This window comes from Salvelinus fontinalis, chromosome 4, assembly GCF_029448725.1.
Source record: "Salvelinus fontinalis isolate EN_2023a chromosome 4, ASM2944872v1, whole genome shotgun sequence".
NCBI lineage: Eukaryota > Metazoa > Chordata > Actinopteri > Salmoniformes > Salmonidae > Salvelinus > Salvelinus fontinalis.
The window spans coordinates 51,234,892-51,253,413 of record NC_074668.1 but is presented as its reverse complement, the minus strand read 5'-3'; the positions used below and the strand labels follow the sequence as shown (position 1 = coordinate 51,253,413).

General features: G+C 42.9%; 1 protein-coding gene across 1 annotated transcript in view; it reads right to left on the bottom strand.

Moving 5' to 3' along the window:
- The window catches only part of ddx31 (DEAD (Asp-Glu-Ala-Asp) box polypeptide 31), a 51,865-nt gene that overhangs the window by 12,694 nt on the left and 20,649 nt on the right, over positions 1-18,522 (bottom strand). Inside the window, exons 12-19 of the mRNA XM_055920531.1 lie at positions 14,676-14,893; positions 13,276-13,428; positions 12,441-12,500; positions 11,274-11,324; positions 11,027-11,166; positions 10,086-10,170; positions 9,855-9,966; positions 9,177-9,360 (exon numbers count right to left, since the gene is read on the bottom strand). Of these exons, the coding sequence (XP_055776506.1) occupies positions 9,177-9,360; positions 9,855-9,966; positions 10,086-10,170; positions 11,027-11,166; positions 11,274-11,324; positions 12,441-12,500; positions 13,276-13,428; positions 14,676-14,893 (1,003 nt within the window). The remainder of the gene's footprint in view (positions 1-9,176; positions 9,361-9,854; positions 9,967-10,085; positions 10,171-11,026; positions 11,167-11,273; positions 11,325-12,440; positions 12,501-13,275; positions 13,429-14,675; positions 14,894-18,522) is intronic.

The window sequence follows — 18,522 nt, the reverse complement described above, 5'->3', positions numbered from 1 at the left end:
TGGCTCTTAAAAAATACATAAAATCAACTACCTAGCTTTTCAAAATGTTAATTCAAACAATTCCGAAAGTTGGACCAAATAACATTCACAATGACTGGAAAGATAAGGAATGTAGGATATGGGGCACAGTCTAAATATACTGCTATTTTATAGTCAGCTCTTGTTTGTTTAATTGTTTGCCGTCTGTTTGTTACCAAAGGACAAAGAACATCGTAAGCACAAGGGACAAAATAACCCCCTCAGGCAAGTCCTAGTGCAACCTCAGCCTCACCACCAGAAACGGCAATGTAAATAAACAATGAAAGGTGGTCTCCATGTATTCTTAACACCCTTAGCTGTGTGAAGTCTAGCTAGAGTTTACACCAGAGGGAGTAGGGAGTGTGTGTGAGATGTGCCTCAGAAGGCTTTGTGTATGTGTTTGTATGTTTGTTGCTGGACTATTCAGGCAATTAGAGAGAGGACTTGCCTGGACAAGGACAGTGCAACACCGCAGCCATACCACACCTGTAATGAAGTCTCTACTGACAGGTGGCCGGAGAACCAAAAAAAAAAAACACTGTCCCAGGATGCTTTCCAAATGGCACCCTATTCCCTATACAGTTCACCAATTTTCACCAGGGCCCATAGGGCTCTGGTCAAACTAGTGCACTGTATAGGGCCAGAGGGGTCCTGAGAGAGACACTAGGAGAACGAGGGAGTCTGTTAGAAAGAGCCAATAGCTGTTATCAAATCAGTGAGACTGGGTGTGTGTGAACACGAGAGCAGTGGTAACACATTCAAAGCTGAACCAACCATCAGACAGGCCATATGGATGATGTCTAGGCTGGGGTTAAAACAGTGAGTGTCGCTGTGTAAGTGTGTGTCTGTGAGCATAGTAAAACTGTAGAGAGGAGTGTCCGATACTGTTTCACGCAGGCTTTATTCATTAGGGGTACTGGCCGATAATTAACCTAGCTGTTAAGGACAGCAGCCAGTGAGGTCATTAACACTAGAACAGTCATTTGGACTGCTCGTGAATTAAAAAATATTATTAGTCTGCCATTTTTAAAGTCATGCCCCCCTTCGTCGTTGACTTTTTCTAAATAAGTCTATATAAAAATGGGACAGATGGAGCAGGAGAATATGTCTGCCGTTTTATGGGCTCTTCAACAACCGTGCTATTTTATTTAGTTATTCACATTGTTAGTCACTTATTTTGTACATAATGTTGCTGCTACCATCTCACATGATCAAAAAGAGCTTCTGGATATCAGAACAGCGATTAGTCACCTTGAACTGGACAATGAATTTATCTTTAATGAGTTGGACGAGAGGGATTTATTCCAAACACCTGAACAGGTCCTCATCACCGTAATTTGCAGGAGAAAGAGACGGAAAATATATCGTGGAAAGAGATCGGGGTGCCTTGTGAGGATCAACCGACGAGTGGCTAATCTGCTGTTGCCATCGGTACTATTGGCCAACGTACAATCGCTGGATAATAAATTGGACGAACTATAAGCACGTATATTCAAGTGCTTTGAAAGGCTGGTCATGCCTCACATCAACACCATTATCCCAGAAACCCTAGACCCACTCCAATTTGCATACTGCCCCAACAGATCCACAGATGCAATCTCTATTGCACTCAACACGGCCCTTTCCCACCTGGACAAAAGGAACACCAATGTGAGAATACTATTCATTGACTACAGCTCAGCATTACAACATCACAGTGCCCTCAAAGCTCATCAGTAAGCTAAGGACCCTGGGACTAAACACCTGCCTCTGCAACTGGATCCTGGACTTCCTGACGGGCGTCCCCAGGTGGTAAGGGTAGGGAACAAAACATCCGCCACGCTGATCCTCAACATGGGGGCCCCTCAGGGGTGCGTGCTCAGTCCCCTCCAGTACTCCCTGTTCACTCATGACTGCATGGCCAGGCATGACTCAAACACCATCAAATTTGCCGATGGGCCAGCTCAACTTGCCCCCCACTTGCACCCCCTCTTCACTATTTTACACTGCTGCTACTCTGTTATTATCTATGCATAAGTCACTTAACTCTACCTACATGTATATATTACCTTAATTACCTCGACTAACCGGTGCCCCCGCACATTGACTCTGTATCGGTACCGCCTTTCTATAGCCTCGCTATTGTTATTTTACTGCTGCTCTTAATTTGTTACTTTTATTTCTTAAAATTGTTGGTTAAGGGCTTGTAAGTAAGCATTTCACTGTAAGATCTACACCTGCTTTTATTTAATTTAACAAACTGTTAGAATCATAATATTACAAACTGGAGTTTTAACCAGCTTTAGGACCGAATGGCATAAACAAATTTTAAAAAATGGATTTCATCCATTGCCCCTCCTTTTCGACAGTAGTGCCTGCTCTGCTCCTTCTTCTGACAGTGGTATGTGCCGTGCCCAGTTGATAATCACCCCGATAATTGCCTCAAAACTGAACCTAAACAAATTTCACACATAACAGATTAAATAAATTAAGTATCACGAGGGAGAAAAGGGGGAGAATGGCTGAGTTGATGAACAAGGCTGGAGCGAACGATGCATAGTTATGTAATCACCAACTGTGAATGAAAAGGCCTGGCTATTCTATTCGATTGACCTAATTATAATCTACAAAATACTAGGGATGTAACGGTACATGTATTCGTACTGAACAGTTCCGTACAGGGACCTCTGTTCGGTCCGCACTGTGAATCCGAATGAACACACAATGAAACATTTTACAAAATAAAAACACTAGGCCTATAGGCTATGCCTATGCTGCATTGTATGCCTCTGAGTAAATCTGGTGGAAAAAACCTAACATTTCAGGATATTCATTAAAACTAGCACGTTGTAATCAAAATTCTAATCATAATTGGCACATTTCAAACTGTCCTTTTGTGAGGCGCAGAGGTGGGGTCGATAAACCAGAATTGGAGGATCGTCAATTGTTTCAAATCTCCAGCTTGGGAAATATTCTGCTTCCCAGTAGATCACAACGGCAATGGACAGAAAGTTGTGGATGAAACATTAACAGTATGAACCATGCTCAACGAGAATAGCTTATGCCGCTGCCAAAACCTCAAATATGTTGACATTTACACCAACATCACCCCAGTATACCAGAGCAAGACGGAAACGCAAAGAAATAACATCTCATCCCCTCTGCATTCAAACAGCCCTTGCCAGGCGATTCTGACTGGGCCAAACTAAACAGCGATATGTAGGCTGTGTTTATATATTTTTTACAGTCTTTGGTTTATAGCTGCGGATATGCGCCGATTCTTGGTGGTTGAGAATAGGGGTTTCAGCACCTCATGAAAGTGTTCGAGCCACATTACGAACATTTCAGCAAACACGTAGGACCTGCTTTATAAAAGCAAGCCAAAGCCTTCAATGAATTGGCGAATGCACCCTGTGTTGCACTTACTTAACTTGTTTGGGATAGGGGGCAGCATTTTCACGTTTGGATGAAAAGCGTGCCCAGAGTAAAACTGCCTGCTACTCAGTCCCGGTTGCTAATATATGCATATTATTAGTATATTTGTATAGAAAACACTCTGACGACAAACAAGAAGTGGAAATTCTGAGTCTGGTAGATTTTCAACCAAGCTCCCATTGAAATCACGGCTTCCACTAGATGTCAACAGTCTGTAGAACTTTGTCTGATGACTCTACTGTGAAGGGGGGCCGGATGAGAGGAGAATTAGTCAGGTCTGCCATGAGGTGACCATTCTTTGACCATGCGGGATCACATGAGGGAGCTCCGTTCCATCGCTCATCTGAAGTCAATGTAATTCTCCGGTTGGAACGTTATTCAAGCTTTATGTTAAAAACATTCTAAAGATTGATTCAATACATCGTTTGACATGTTTCTACAGAATGTTAAGGAACTTTTGGACATTTCGTCAGGTTTTAGTGAACGCGCTTCCCTGACGTTGGATTTGTATACCAAACACATGACAAAAATAGCTATTTGGACAAATTATGGACATTACCGAAAAAAACGAACATTTCTTGTGGAAGTGGGAGTCCTGGGAGTGCATTCCGACGAAGATCAGCAAAGTGAAGATTTATAATGCTTTTTATGAGTTTTGTTGACTGCACAATTTGGGCGGGTAACTGTATGGCTTGCTTTTGTGGCTGAACGCTGTTTTCAGATGATTGAATATTGTGTTATGCCGTAAAGCTTTTTGAAATCTGACACAGCGATTACATTAAGAACTAGTGTACCGTAATTGCTGGACTATTAAGCGCACCTGAATATAAGCCGCACCCACTGAATTTAATTTGTATTTTTTTTTTGTACATAAATAAGCCGCACGTGTCTATAAGCCGCAGGTGCCTACCGGTACATTGAAACAAATGAACTTTACACAGCCTTTAAACGAAACACGGCTTGTAACAAAAATAAATAGGCTTTAACGAAACACGGCTTTTAACAAAAATAAATAGGCTTTAACGAAACAGGCTTGTAACATTTATTTATTATTTTTTTTTTTTTTAAATAGCAGTAAACAATAGCCTACCAAGAAAGTCCTTGGTCACTATCTTCCTCCTGTGCACTGAAACCACTGAAGTCATCTCCTTTGGTGTCGGAGTTGAATAGCCTCAGAATTGCTTCATCCGATGTTGGATCGTTTTCATTGCGCTCTTCTCACTTTCATCCGGAGGCAAACTCATCCAAGCCTCATTTTCTAGTTCGGGCCATCTGCTTTTCTTTCCTCTGAAAACTTTTGTTGTCTTTTTGCACTAAGTCAGTTTCTCACGCTGCTGTTTCCAACGTCTTATCATCGACTCATTAAGGCTCCCGTGCAGCAGCACTATTTCCTTTTCCAACAGCCAGATCGATCGCCTTCAAATTGAAAGCTGCATCATATGCATTTCTCCGTGTCTTTGCCATGATGAGGGTGACAAAATGACTACCGTAATCAGAATGATGGAAAGTTTGAGCGCGCTCGAGTTACGTCACATTATGTGACGGTGCTCAGTTTTTTGGCGGCATGAATGTGTGAAAGCGGGAAAAATCCATAAATTAGCCGCGTCATTGTATAAAGCGCAAGGTTCATAGCGTGGGAAAAAAGTAGCGGCTTATAGTCCGGAAATTACGGTATCTTTATTTTAATTTTATTTATTTAGTTAAATTTTATCCCATTTTCTCCCCAATTTTCGTGGTATCCAATCGCTAGTAATTACTATCTTGTCTCATCGCTACAACTCCCGTACGGACTCGGGAGAGACGAAGGTCGAAAGCCATGCGTCCTCCGAAGCACAACCCAACCAAGCCGCACTGCTTCTTAACACAGCGCGCCTCCAACCCGGAAGCCAGCCGCACCAATGTGTCGGAGGAAACACCGTGTACCTGGCCCCCTTGGTTAGCACGCACTGCGCCCGGCCCGCCACAGGAGTCGCTGGAGCGCGATGAGACAAGGATATCCCTACCGGCCAAACCCTCCCTAACCCGGACGACGCTATGCCAATTGTGCGTCGCCCCACGGACCTCCCGGTTGCGGCCGGCTGCGACAGAGCCTGGGCGCGAACCCAGAGACTCTGGTGGCGCAGTTAGCACTGCGATGCAGTGCCCTAGACCACTGCGCCACCCGGGAGGCCCGAACTAGTGTATCTTTAATTCTATGTAAAACATGTATCTTTCATCAAAGTTTATGATGAGTATTTCTGTTATGCAATTTCTCTGGATATTTTGGAGGCATTTCTGAACATGGCGCCAATGTAAATAGAGGTTTTTGGATATAAATATGAACTTAATCGAACAAGACATATGTATTGTGTAACATGAAGTCCTATGAGTGTCATCTGATGAAGATCATCATATGGTTAGTGATTAATGTTATCTCTATTTGTGCTTTTTGTGACTCCTCTCTTTGGCTGGAAAAATGGCTGTGTTTTTCTTTGAGTTGGTGGTGACCTAACAATCGTTTGTGGTGCTTTTGCTGAAAAGCTTATTTGAAATCGGACACTTTGGTGGGATTAACAACAAGATCACCTTTAAAATGGTATAAGATACATGTATGTTTGAGGAATTTTAATTATTTCTGTTTGAATTTGGCGCCCTGCACTTTCACTGGCTGTTGTCATATCGATCCCGTTACCGGGATTGCAGCCATAAGAAGTTTTAAGCACTTTTTTACTACTGAACTTATTTAGGCTTGTCAAAACAAAGGGTTTAAATACCTGACTCAAGACATTTCTTAAAATATTATTCCACTCTGACATTATGGGGTATTGTGTGTAGGCCAGTGACAAAATCTCAATTTAATAAATGTTTTATTCGGTCTGTAAGAAAACATTATAAATGCTTACTCTATAATAATACACTAAATCAAGATGGCACATTACACATCATGAAATATATTGAGCCAAAAATGACAAACAGCCTAGTACTGGCAAATAGAATGCAATTGAATGAACATACAATTGACTTCAATGTGATTTTAATATACAGGCATACGTAGCCCATTTATCTTTTGCAGTCATCTCTATTTTCACTTCAAACAATTTTATTCTTTACTTGTTCGTAACAATTGCAAAGAAATTGACAACGTTGTATTTGTAGTCTACTTCGTTCTGAAGTTATCGGCGGTCACAGCGCGACAGAAAACTCTTAATTCTGTTTTTAGCTGAGCTCTTCTGTGTATAAAGTGACTGGGAAGGGCAAAAAAGCATCTAAGGCAATCGGAAAATAACAAATGTTTTCAAGTGCAACTTTAGTAATAATTGTGGTTAGGACACAACCGATGGTAAGACGGTTCTAACAATGATCTGAATGCTGTGAAGGCTTTGGGAAACGAGGCCCAGGACCCTGGTCAAAAGTAGTGTACTATATAGGGAATAAGGTGCCACTTGGGACACACACAGGAACCACATGAACCAACATGAACCACACTCTTACATCACGGTGATGGTCAAGGAATCGTTTTACAAACCTAGCTCACCGAAACCAAATGAACCAAGTTCCACTGAGCTGAACGTCAGTCAGACTGCATTAATCTATAGCAGGTGCTAGCTGCTAGCTCGCTGTAGAAGTGAGAGCCCACGCAAATCAGTCCAAGCAGCGCAGAATATACTAACATGTCTCCCACAATCAGCAGGCTAATGAGCACTAGGGCACCCTGCTGAGCTGACCCTCTTTCCCTCTCTCCGGCTGTGCTGCGCTGCCTGCGTCTGTCTCGGGGGCGAGTCCAGGCCAAGCAGCCAGCCAGAAGCCAGTCAGGCCAGAACCTGAGTGCTGGGCCTCAGGGGGATCCCTCAGATGACCACTAATAGCTGTGTGAGAGCAGAGATGAGTGGAGGCAGGTCCAGTGTCAGACACCCCTAGCAACGGCCACGCCTGGCCATACGGATCGTCCTCTAGGGGTCTAGACATACAGCCACTCCTCTACACCCAGAGGGACAGGAACGGCAGCTCGCTATGGCTGCTATTTCAAAAGCAAAAAGAGGCAGCTTCCTCCACTGCACACACACACATACAGTTGAAGTCGGAAGTTTACATACACTTAGGTTGTAGTCACTAATCTCGTTTTTCAACCACTCCACAAATTTCTTGTGAACAAACTATAGTTTTGGCAAGTTGGTTAGGATATCTAATTTGTGCATAACAAGTAATTTTTCCAACAATTGTTTACAGACCGATTATTTCACTGTATCACAATTCCAGTGGGTCAGAAGTTTACATACACTAAGTTGTCTGTGCATTTAAACAGCTTGGAAAATTCCAGAAAATGCTTTAGAAGCTTCTGATAGGCTAGTTTACATAATTTGGGTCAATTGGAGATGTACCCGTGGATGTATTTCAAGGCCTACCTTCAAACTCAGTGCCTCTTTGCTTGACATCATGGGAAAATCAATCAGCCAAAACGCATAAAAAAAATTGTAGACCTCCACAAGTCTGGTTCATCCTTGGGAGCAATTTCCAAACGCCTGAAGGTATCACATTCATCTGTACAAACAATCGTACGCAAGTATAAACACCATGGGACCACGCAGCCATCATACCGCTCAGGAAGGAGAACGCGTTCTGTCTCCTAGAGATTAATGTACTTTGGTGCGAAAAGTGCAAATTCCAGAACAACAGCAAAGGACCTTATGAAGATGCTGTAGGAAACCGGTACAAAAGTATCTATATCCACTGTAAAATGAGTCCTATATCGACATAACCTGAAAGGCCGCTCAGCAAGGGAGAAGCCACTGCTCCCAAACCACCATAAAAAAGCCTGCACATGGGGACAAAGATTGTACTTTTTGGAGAAATGTCCTCTGGTCTGATGAAACAAAAATAGAACTGTTTGGCCATAATGACCATGATTATGTTTGGAGGGAAAAGGGGGAAGCTTGCAAGCCGAAGAACACCATCCCAACCATGAAGCACGGGGGTGGCATCATCATGTTGTGGGGGTGCTTTGCTGCAGAAGGGACTGGCACACTTCACAAAATAGATGGCATCATGAGGGAGGGAAAATGATGTGGATATATTGAAGCAACATCACAAGACGTCAGTTAGGAAGTTAAAGCTTGGTCACAAATGGGTCTTCCAAATGGACAATGACCCCAAGCATACTTCCAAAGTTGTGGCAAAATGGCTTAAGGACAACAAAGTCAAGGTATTGGAGTGGTCATCACAAAGCCCTGACCTCAACCCCATAGAACATTTGTGGGCAGAAATGAAAAAGCGTGTGTGAGCAAGGAGGCCTACAAACCTGACTAAGTTACACCAGCTCTGTCAGGAGGAATTCACGCAACTTATTGTGGGAAGCTTGTGGAAGGCTACCTGAAACATTTGACCCAAGTCAAACAATTTTAAGACAATGGTACCAAATTCTACTTGAGTATGTAAACTTCTGACCCAATGGCAATGTGATGAAAGAAATAAAAGCTGAAAAAAATATTTCTCTGCAATTATTATGACATTTCACATTCTTAAAATAAAGTGGTGATCCTAACTGACCTAAAACCGGGAATTTTTTACTGGGATTAAATGTCAGGAATTATGAAAAACTGAGTTTAATGTATTTGGATAAGGTGTATGTAAACTTCCGACTTCAACTGTACATACATACATGCTAAACAGATTTTTACATAAAAAAAAAAAAAGATGCTGTATGAATGACAGTAAAAAAGTGACAGACAGTTAAGTAATGCTAGCAGTGCCGCAGTGTTTAGGCTCACCTCTTGTTCTTGGCCTGTCCCTTGTCTTTGTTGGAGCCCTTGGCAGCGGCGGTGACCAGGCCCTGTGGGGCGTCCCTCAGGCCGAAGCTCTTGGCGGCGTGGCCCAGGTGCAGGGCTTTGATATGGAAGATGTGCTTCATGTTGGACGGGTAGGCAGTGTACGCCCGTAGGAACGACTGCAAGGCTAAAGCAACAGAGGAAAGCGCTGCGTGAACGTCACTAAAACGAGGACCACAAAACAGGAGTTTAAACCAGTCACCAAGACAAACTGTTAGTGAGGAAGCCGTTCTTTTGATTCTGTACCCAAACTTTCCTGCTATATACACTCTAATTTCAACGACCATTTAAACATAATTTTTCATTTTTTTTGTCCTTTTAACCCAGCAATGTTGGGTGAAGTTGGTTTGTAACGCATGGTGATTACGCACTTATGGTGATATGCACGTGATTTTTTTTTTTTTTTTTAAACCCATGTGCTTAAATCTGTTATTTTTCTTTGTGTTATTCCCAACTATTTGTTTTTCTTCAATGTTAGGGTTCTGTTTTAAAATTGGAAAGGGGGAGGTGCCATACTTTCCCATCTTTTTTCTACTCTCCTGCAGTTTTCCTTTGTCTTTAAACTCTCATCTTATTGCTTTGTCTTTTCTTGTGTGCAAATTTTAAACAAATTTAACACACCTCTCTTGGCTGCTTGGACAGAGTCATTATCGTTATGGACAACGTCCTCAAACTCCGTCTGTAGGACAGTTGCTCTTTCCTGCACCTCCTGCTCCAGAGCCCCGGAAGACTTCTACAGACACACACAGGTTATGTGGATTGAACTGACCAGAAGGAAAGCACTTTTAACATTGGTGAAAGCTGAATATAGTCATATAAGTATAAAATGTGTTGAGTTTGTTGCTCCCTCACCTTGCCGTCATACTTTCCCCTGACTTTGAAGCGGTCGTCCAGCATTAGCGTTGACAGAATCAACTCCATCTTCATCTCGGACAGGCTGGAGGAACAGTTGACAACAGGAGTGTATTCATTAGTGCACTGTGCAAACCGTAGCAAACCGTTTTGATGCAGAAAACATTTTGAAAAACAAGAGTTTCTTATTGGACAAATTCAGGTAGGTCCATTCCATTTTTAGGCCCCTATGGTTACGTTTGCTTCCTAGTGAATACACCCCAGACACCCTGAGTTCCACTGTGGACTGCTTTCAAAAAACTACCAAGTAAGTACATTTGGGGAAACATTGTGATTTAGCCTCAAACGGGTGCTTGTTCTAAAGACGCAAAGTAGTGAGACTTTTGTAGTATGACTTTCTATTGGATTTCTCCGGATGTCTTACTCCCTCGTCCTAAACCCTTTTAATAAACCTATAGCACAGTGGTTCCCAAACTGTGGGGTCGGCAGGAGGGTCAATGCCCCCCCGCCCACCTCCACCCTAGCAGCAGGCTGTCATGTGGCTTGTGGTAAATGACGTTGTGAGCAGAGGGTGAGCACATGACCATAGAGGGTGACAGCTCTGGCTGGCTCTGCTCAGTGGCTGTCAGTGCTCCCCTTCACAGAGATTGATCAGCCCAGACGATTCAGCCGGGCTACACAGAGCTTAGGAATGAAGCATTAGTGTGTGTGTGTGTGCGCGCGCAAAGTAAACCAATAGAGACCACGTGTATGAGAACAGTACAGGGAGAGAAAAGTGTTTCACGGTCTTGTATGGAGCATAGAAAAGTACAAATAAGACTAACTTTAAAGTTGGAGACGCAGACAGACTGTGTGGAGATGTGTCACACAACCATAAAAAGGTTGTGAACATGGGCACACGGGTTAGAGAAGGGATGTTCAGTGATCATCTACAGACCTACCTGATATTGTGATTTGCCAGGGAAGTGACATAGGACATTTCAGCAGGGGTGAGAAAGAGAAGGCTGCTTCCCTTAGCTCCTATACGGGCAGTTCGCCCGACGCGGTGCACGTACTCTGCTGGAGTGGTTGGAGGGTTGTACTGAAACACACAGACACACACATTACTAAATTAAATACAAATATCTGACATTTCACTTGGAATCCCTCAATGGACAGAAATGTCATGTTCTTATATTAGAATTTTACCTGTACAATCCATGTCACCTGAGGCATGTCAAGTCCACGTGCTGCAACATCCTGGAGAAAAAAGTTATAATAATGATTGTGAGTTTGTGGACCTCCCAATGCAAGCCTGAAACCAACCCTCTGACTTTTAGGTAAGATTTATAGTGGCCCTATAAGAAGTACATTTTCCTGGTCAAATACCACTGTCTCTCCCTACAAACACACACAGTTGGGCTAGATGACTGTGTGCACGCACAGGAGTTTGTTTGAAATGGGATAACATTTCAAAAAGGCCATTGTCTTTATTGGTCTGGGAGGCCATTGTGGTTTGTGGCCTGCTACGCTGCATAATATAAATAAATAACTGATATTGGAGTGCTAGGAAGAGGGAAGATGCTGCATGGAGCTCTGGGCCTTCGGTTGCCAGTGGCAGGGCCAGGATGAGCCGTGTATTGGCCGGGCACACTGGACTGCCTGGGGAAGAGTGTAGTAGCGATGCTGGCCTGGCCAGCCAGTACAGATGGAGGCCAGTGCTGGGCCATGCCAGCCTGTCAGACGGATTAGATCCACTTATTTATTCAGCCTTGTCATTTAGCATTAAGGGGTCTCTCATTCACACACATTTAATTTCCCCAAAATGAAGTTGTCATTGTTGATATTGTTTTGACATCGGGGGACGGTGTGCCTCAGTGGCTGGTTGAAGAAATGCAAGTCCAAACGAATGGCAAAGGACAAATATCTAGGAACTAAGCAATTTAATTGAATGACCAATCAAGTAGTGAAGGAGATGGGGGGGAGAAGTGAGAAACAGAGAGACAGAGGGAGAGAGAGGTGTAAAGAAGGATGACAAGAACTGGCCATGCAAAATCAAGTGAAAATGATTTTGAGAGGCAACAGTTCTGGGTTTAAGTCCATGGCAAGCTCAGTTGCCTAGGGAACTTTTTAGCAAAATGCCAAAGCTAATGGAAAGAGAAGCTGGGCTGGTTCCCGCAGGGCAGGGATATTCTGTATTTTCCTTCCAGCAAACAGGGGCTGATGCTCAGGCAACTCGCTGCCTGGGACCCAGGGCTGCACAATTTAGATCTGGTACGACAGTCATTATTTAATCTAACCGTTTCCCTCAACCTGCAGGAAGAAATCCGGCGTCATGTAGGCCCAGGCAGTGTCTCAAACGTTGAGCTGGCTTACCGTACAGAGCAGAATTCCAGTCTTGCAGAGAGAGAACTCTTGGAAAACATCTGTCCTTTCCTGTTAAAAATAAAGTTTGTTGTTTAATTTTGTACAGGTAAAAAATGATTTGCCCATGTAAGACAACACCAAAATCCATAAAGGGTATTTGTGGAGGACAATCTGTTTTAGGTGCAATAACAGCTGTGTCACCTGCCATCCTCGTCACAGGAGCAGTTGTAAGGGGCCCAGCCTGTGCACTCCTATTACCAAACACATCCATAATAACTCTGTCCGAATCCCAAATGGCATCCTATCCCCAACATAGTGCACTACTTTTGATCAAAGCAGTGCACTATATATGGAATAGGGTGCCATTTGAGACGTAGATCCAGCCTCGATGACAGCCTCTGCCGTCCATACTTCCACCTGACTCATTCCTCTTTAATATCCAGAGCTTTAATATAACCAGAGCTTGTGCCCACTGCCCATCTCCAGTCCCACGCCCCCAGAGGTGCCATATGGGCAGCCCCCGTTGACTGTCATTAGCGGCCCTGGGACAGGGGTGAACACTGGGCAGGGCATTAGCCCTCAGCTCCTCCCCGGGTACAGCCACAGGGCATGGCCTGGTGACTGCCACACTACACCAGCTGGTTAGTGGTAACACAGGGCACGGTATAGCCACTCTCTGACCCTGACTAAAAGCAGGCTTCATTGGAAAGACTGTGCTGTTGCTGTTCCAGAGAAGGCCCTGGGAGTGATGCCTGTGTAGCACAAATGTAAATAACAAAACTGTCCTGTACTCCCATGCAACAGTCACATGGGTACATGGTAGGTTAAAAAAGTAGTGTCTCACCTCCTGCTTCATGTTGCCGTGGAGACGGAAGAAGCTGAGCGGAGGCTGCTGTTTGGCTTTTGGCCCAGAGAGCACGGCGTTGAAAAGGATCAGCAGGAACTCCACTGCCTCACAACTCGACACAAACACAATTATCTTGTGACCCTTCTCAAACTGCAGGGGTGAGAGAGGATAAACACAGCCATAATATAAAATGGGACAATGTGCATATCCTTTACTTTAGGGATACAAATTTCAGTCACTTTTGCTGCCGAATAACAAAATTTCATTAACCGGTTAACAAACAGTAAAAAAAAATCTAAACAGTAAACGACGTGACCAACAGAAAATACTATTAGAGATCTGTATATAATGACGAGACGCTTATTTCTCCGCCCTAACAATGTTACAAGGCTGGAAGGCAGTCGACATAGAAACGCATTTTTATGGACAGATTTTGGCGAGAGTGAAACCTCTCGCTTCGCCTCTTGCGCTCTGATACTAGGCGTGCACACAAGGACCGGACAGTTTCCCTTAAGAGCTTAATGAAAACATGCGACAAAAGCAAGCGTATTGTCTTATCAGTCAAAATTTAATAGCCAATTATTGAACATGTAACTCCTGTAATGAAGCAGTAGCAACACAAATATATATATATAAAAAAGCATTCAAACATTTGCCAAAATGCAATTCGGGGGAAAACACCACTTGAAACAGCATACCTAATGCGAGCGGTTCCATATGTGACAGATGAAAATCTCTGTTAGAAACGTAGAAAGAGGGGGAATCTATAACAACTAGGATGCATTGGTAATATGACTAAGATTGGGCCTTTGGCTTTCTGGGCAACGAAAGAAAGTTATGAAAACCAATAAAACAGGAGAGAAACACGCGATTTCATTTAGAATCGTTGCGCAGTGACTGGGCTTACAAAAAGCAAGTTTCACTCCACTGAGGATCTAATCTCGCGTTGTCTGACAGCTGGTAGGATATTCCACTCCTTAAACTTGGCTCTGTATGCTGTGCACGTGTCATAAGATGCATGACGACTAACGAAAATACACACGGGCCAATTCAATTCCACTAAATTATGCAAATTAACCTACAGACCAATAAGCAATGACTGGTCAAATGTAATTTTCAGAAGCTAACCGATTAACATCCCTACTTAGTTTCCCAGAATGGTAAGACTAATTGAGCTCCCCGATTTAACATGAACAATAAAATAGCCAACCCCCAAATATCAACCTATCTGCATGTGGACTGTGCATTCTGGGGAAAAGTTTCTCCAAGGCACAGATCTAAGACCACCTTCATATCCCCCAAGCCTAATCTCAATCATTAGTGAGAGAAACGCTAAAACTGACCCAAGATCAGATCAGCATTTGGGGAAACTTCACCCAATACCAGACCGTGCTCACCTTGCACTTGGACAGGATGAAGGCTGCCAGGCAGACCAGCCTTAGTTTGCTGGGAACCACCACCATGTGCTGCTGCAGCCTTTCGGGTACAGCAAAGCGGTCCGATTTGCCCTGGGCTGTTGTGGGGTCCGGAGTTAGATCGTTGATCACCTCCGAGTTCTCTCCCACCTGGATGCTGACCGGCTCCTTCATGCAGATCCCAGCTAACCGGGATAAGCCTGCCACCACAACATTAATTAGAACAGTGAGATAAACAGAGAGACAATCTCAATTTAATTAATTTTAAATTTAGCCTGTAACAACAAAATGTGGTATAAGTCAAGGGGTATGAATACTTTCTGAAGGCACTGTATACGCATCTCTATGCCAGGCACACAAGCACAGTGTTAGTCGTGTCATACATTTACTTGTAAAATATCATACAAAATGTGCAATCCAAAGTCCATTGTCACTCCCCTAAATACGTACAGTTGAAGTCGGAAGTTTACATGCACTAAGGTTGGAGTCATTAAAATAGGGGGTGCTGTTTGCATTTTGTAATAATTTCGCTCCCAAATTAAACTGCCTCGTACTCAATTCTTGCTCGTACAATATGCATATTATTATTACTATTGGATAGAAAAAAACGCTAGTTTCTAAAACCGTTTGAATTATATCTGTGAGTAAAACAGAACTCGAGTTGGAGCCTTTTTCCTATGTGGATGTGAGAATGCTGAATTCTGCAAGCTGTTCCCAGGTCAGTTTATTAATTTGCCTGTCTTCTATTGGTTGAGATGCACTGCATACGCCTTCCCCTGGATGGCAGCGAATAGTGAGATTTGAAATGGAGTCTCTAGGCAGATCTGAGAGGTTATAAATGGCTTGGGAACGAATGGTCCGGTCTTTGTTCTCTTCGCTCTGACGCAGGAAGGACCTTGGCATGACGTACTAGAAAGCTCCGGTTATAGCTCTTGGATATATCCGGCTCTGTTTTTATTCGATATAGGCGTTAAAGACATCATAATGTTGTTATTTTAAACCAAGTTATATCAGTTTATGTCAGTATATTGCGATTTTCGGGTATTTATTTGTGTTACGTTCTAGGGGGTTGGGTATGTCTGGCCCACATGGCTAATGTTTACTGCTAATTGCAACGTTGAAGACTACATTCTACAACCGAGCAATGATTCTTTTGGACAAAGGACAACTTCCCCAAGATTCTGATGGAAGCACATCAAAAAGTAAGAACTATTTATGCTGTTAATTCGTTGTTCTGTTGAAAAATGTAAAATGCATAATCCGCCATTAATTTCAGTGCGGTCTCGCTTTAACCTGTTTGGGCTGCAGCCCGACACCGGTACACTTATGACAACATCCAGCTCAAGTGCAGGGCGCGAAATTCAAAAGATATTTTTTTTAAATATTTAACTTTCACACATTAACAAGTCCAAGACACCAGATGAAAGGTGCACATCTTGTGAATCAAGCCAACATGTCCGATTTTTTAAATGTTTTACAGGGAAGACACAATATGTAAATCTATTAGCTAACCACGTTAGCAAAAGACACCACTATTCTTACTCCATCAGTTTTTGACTCCATCAGTAGCTATCACAAATTCAGCCAAATAAAGATATAAATAGCCACTAACCAAGAAACAACCTCATCAGATGACAGTCTGATAACATATTTATTGTATAGCATATGTTTTTTTGTTGAAAAATGTGCATATTTCAGGTATAAATCATAGTTTACATTTCAGCTACAATCAGAAATTGCACCGAAAGCAGCCATAATATTTACAGACACCAACGTCAAATACCTAATTACTCATCATAAAGCATTTCTGAAAAATACATAGTGTACATAAAGACAGGCATCTTGTGATTCCAGACAATATTTCGATTTATTAAATGTTTTATAGCGCAAACAAAATGTAGCGTGATATTAGCGTAGCCACAATAACCAGAAACACTTGGGCGACCAGTTCACATGCACGACAGATATTATAAATAGCATCATAAAATGATATAAAATGTTTCTTACTTTTGGTGGTCTTCCGTCAGAATGTTGGACAAGGTGTCCTTTGTCCAGAACAGTCGTTGTTTTGATCTGGAACGGCAAATATCCCTCTTCATTTAGCATGGGCACTTGCCAAGTGGCACGGATCACTCCAACGTCAACAAAGTCAGAACGGAACACGGCAAAACTCCCGAAAAATGTTCAATAATCTGATTAAACTATATTGAAAAAACATACGTTACGATGATATGGTCACATGTATCAAATGAAATCTAAGACGGAGATGTTAGTCGTTCATAACGACAGCTAAACAGAAGGCATATCCATGTCCTCTTTCGCACGCTCCAGAAACAGGATATGGACGGTCACGTCAAACAAAGAGCTTTTATTCCACCTCAGACCAAGATAGACACGAAATTTCCTGGTTGTCAGGGGAAGATAGACACCTTCCCCTGACAACCAGGGGAAGGTGTATGAAGTGTATGTAGTTTCTTACGTATCACGCCCATGTATAGGCCCTTCTTTTGACACTGTGTTAAAAACCCTTCAGGCGAGCTTCAATGCCATACAACTCTCCTTCCGTGGCCTCCAACTGCTCTTAAATACAAGTAAAACCAAATGCATGCTCTTCAACCGATCGCTGCCTGCTCCTGCCCGCCTGTCCAACATCACTACTTTGGACGGCTCTGACTTAGAATATGTGGACAACTACAAATACCTAGGTGTCTGGTTAGACTGTAAACTCTCCTTCCAGACCCACATCAAACATCTCCAATCCAAAGTCAAATCTAGAATTGGCTTCCTATTCCGCAACAAAGCATCCTTTACTCATGCTGCCAAACATACCCTTGTAAAACTGACCATCCTACCAATCCTCGACTTCGGTGATGTCATTTACAAAATAGCCTCCAAAACCCTACTCAATAAATTGGATGCAGTCTATCACAGTGCCATCCGTTTTGTCACCAAAGCCCCATATACTACCCACCACTGCGACCTGTACACTCTCGTTGGCTGGCCCTCGCTTCATACTCGTCGCCAAACCCACTGGTTCCAGGTCATCTACAAGACCCTGCTAGGTAAAGTCCCCCCTTATCTCAGCTCGCTGGTCACCATAGCAGCACCTACCTGTAGCACGCGCTCCAGCAGGTATATCTCTCTAGTCACCCCCAAAACCAATTCTTCCTTTGGACGCCTCTCCTTCCAGTTCTCTGCTGCCAATGACTGGAACGAACTACAAAAATCTCTGAAACTGGAAACACCTATCTCCCTCACTAGCTTTAAGCACCAGCTGTCAGAGCAGCTCATAGATTACTGCACCTGTACATAACCCATCTACAATTTAGCCCAAACAACTACCTCTTTTTACCTACTGTATTTATTTATTAATTTATTTTGCTCCTTTGCACCCCATTATTTCTGTCTCTACTTTGCACTTTCTTCCAATGCAAACCAACCATTCCAGTGTTTTTTAGTTTTTATTTTACTTGCTGTGTTGTACTCACTTCGCCTCCATGGCCTTTTTATATTTTATTTATTTATACATATATCTGTTTGCCTTCACCTCCCTTATCTCACCTCACTTGCTCACATTGTATATAGACTTATTTTTTTTCACTGTATTATTGACTATATGTTTGTTTTTACTCCATGTGTAACTATGTGTTGTTGTATGTGTCGAACTGCTTTGCTTTATCTTGGCCAGGTCGCAATTGTAAATGAGAACGTGTTCTCAATTTGCCTACCTGGTTAAATAAAGGTTAAATAAAAAATAAATAAAAAATAGGCATGAAGTTGAACAGAGCATCGATTTCTGACATTCCACTTCCTGGTCAGGAAAAGTGAT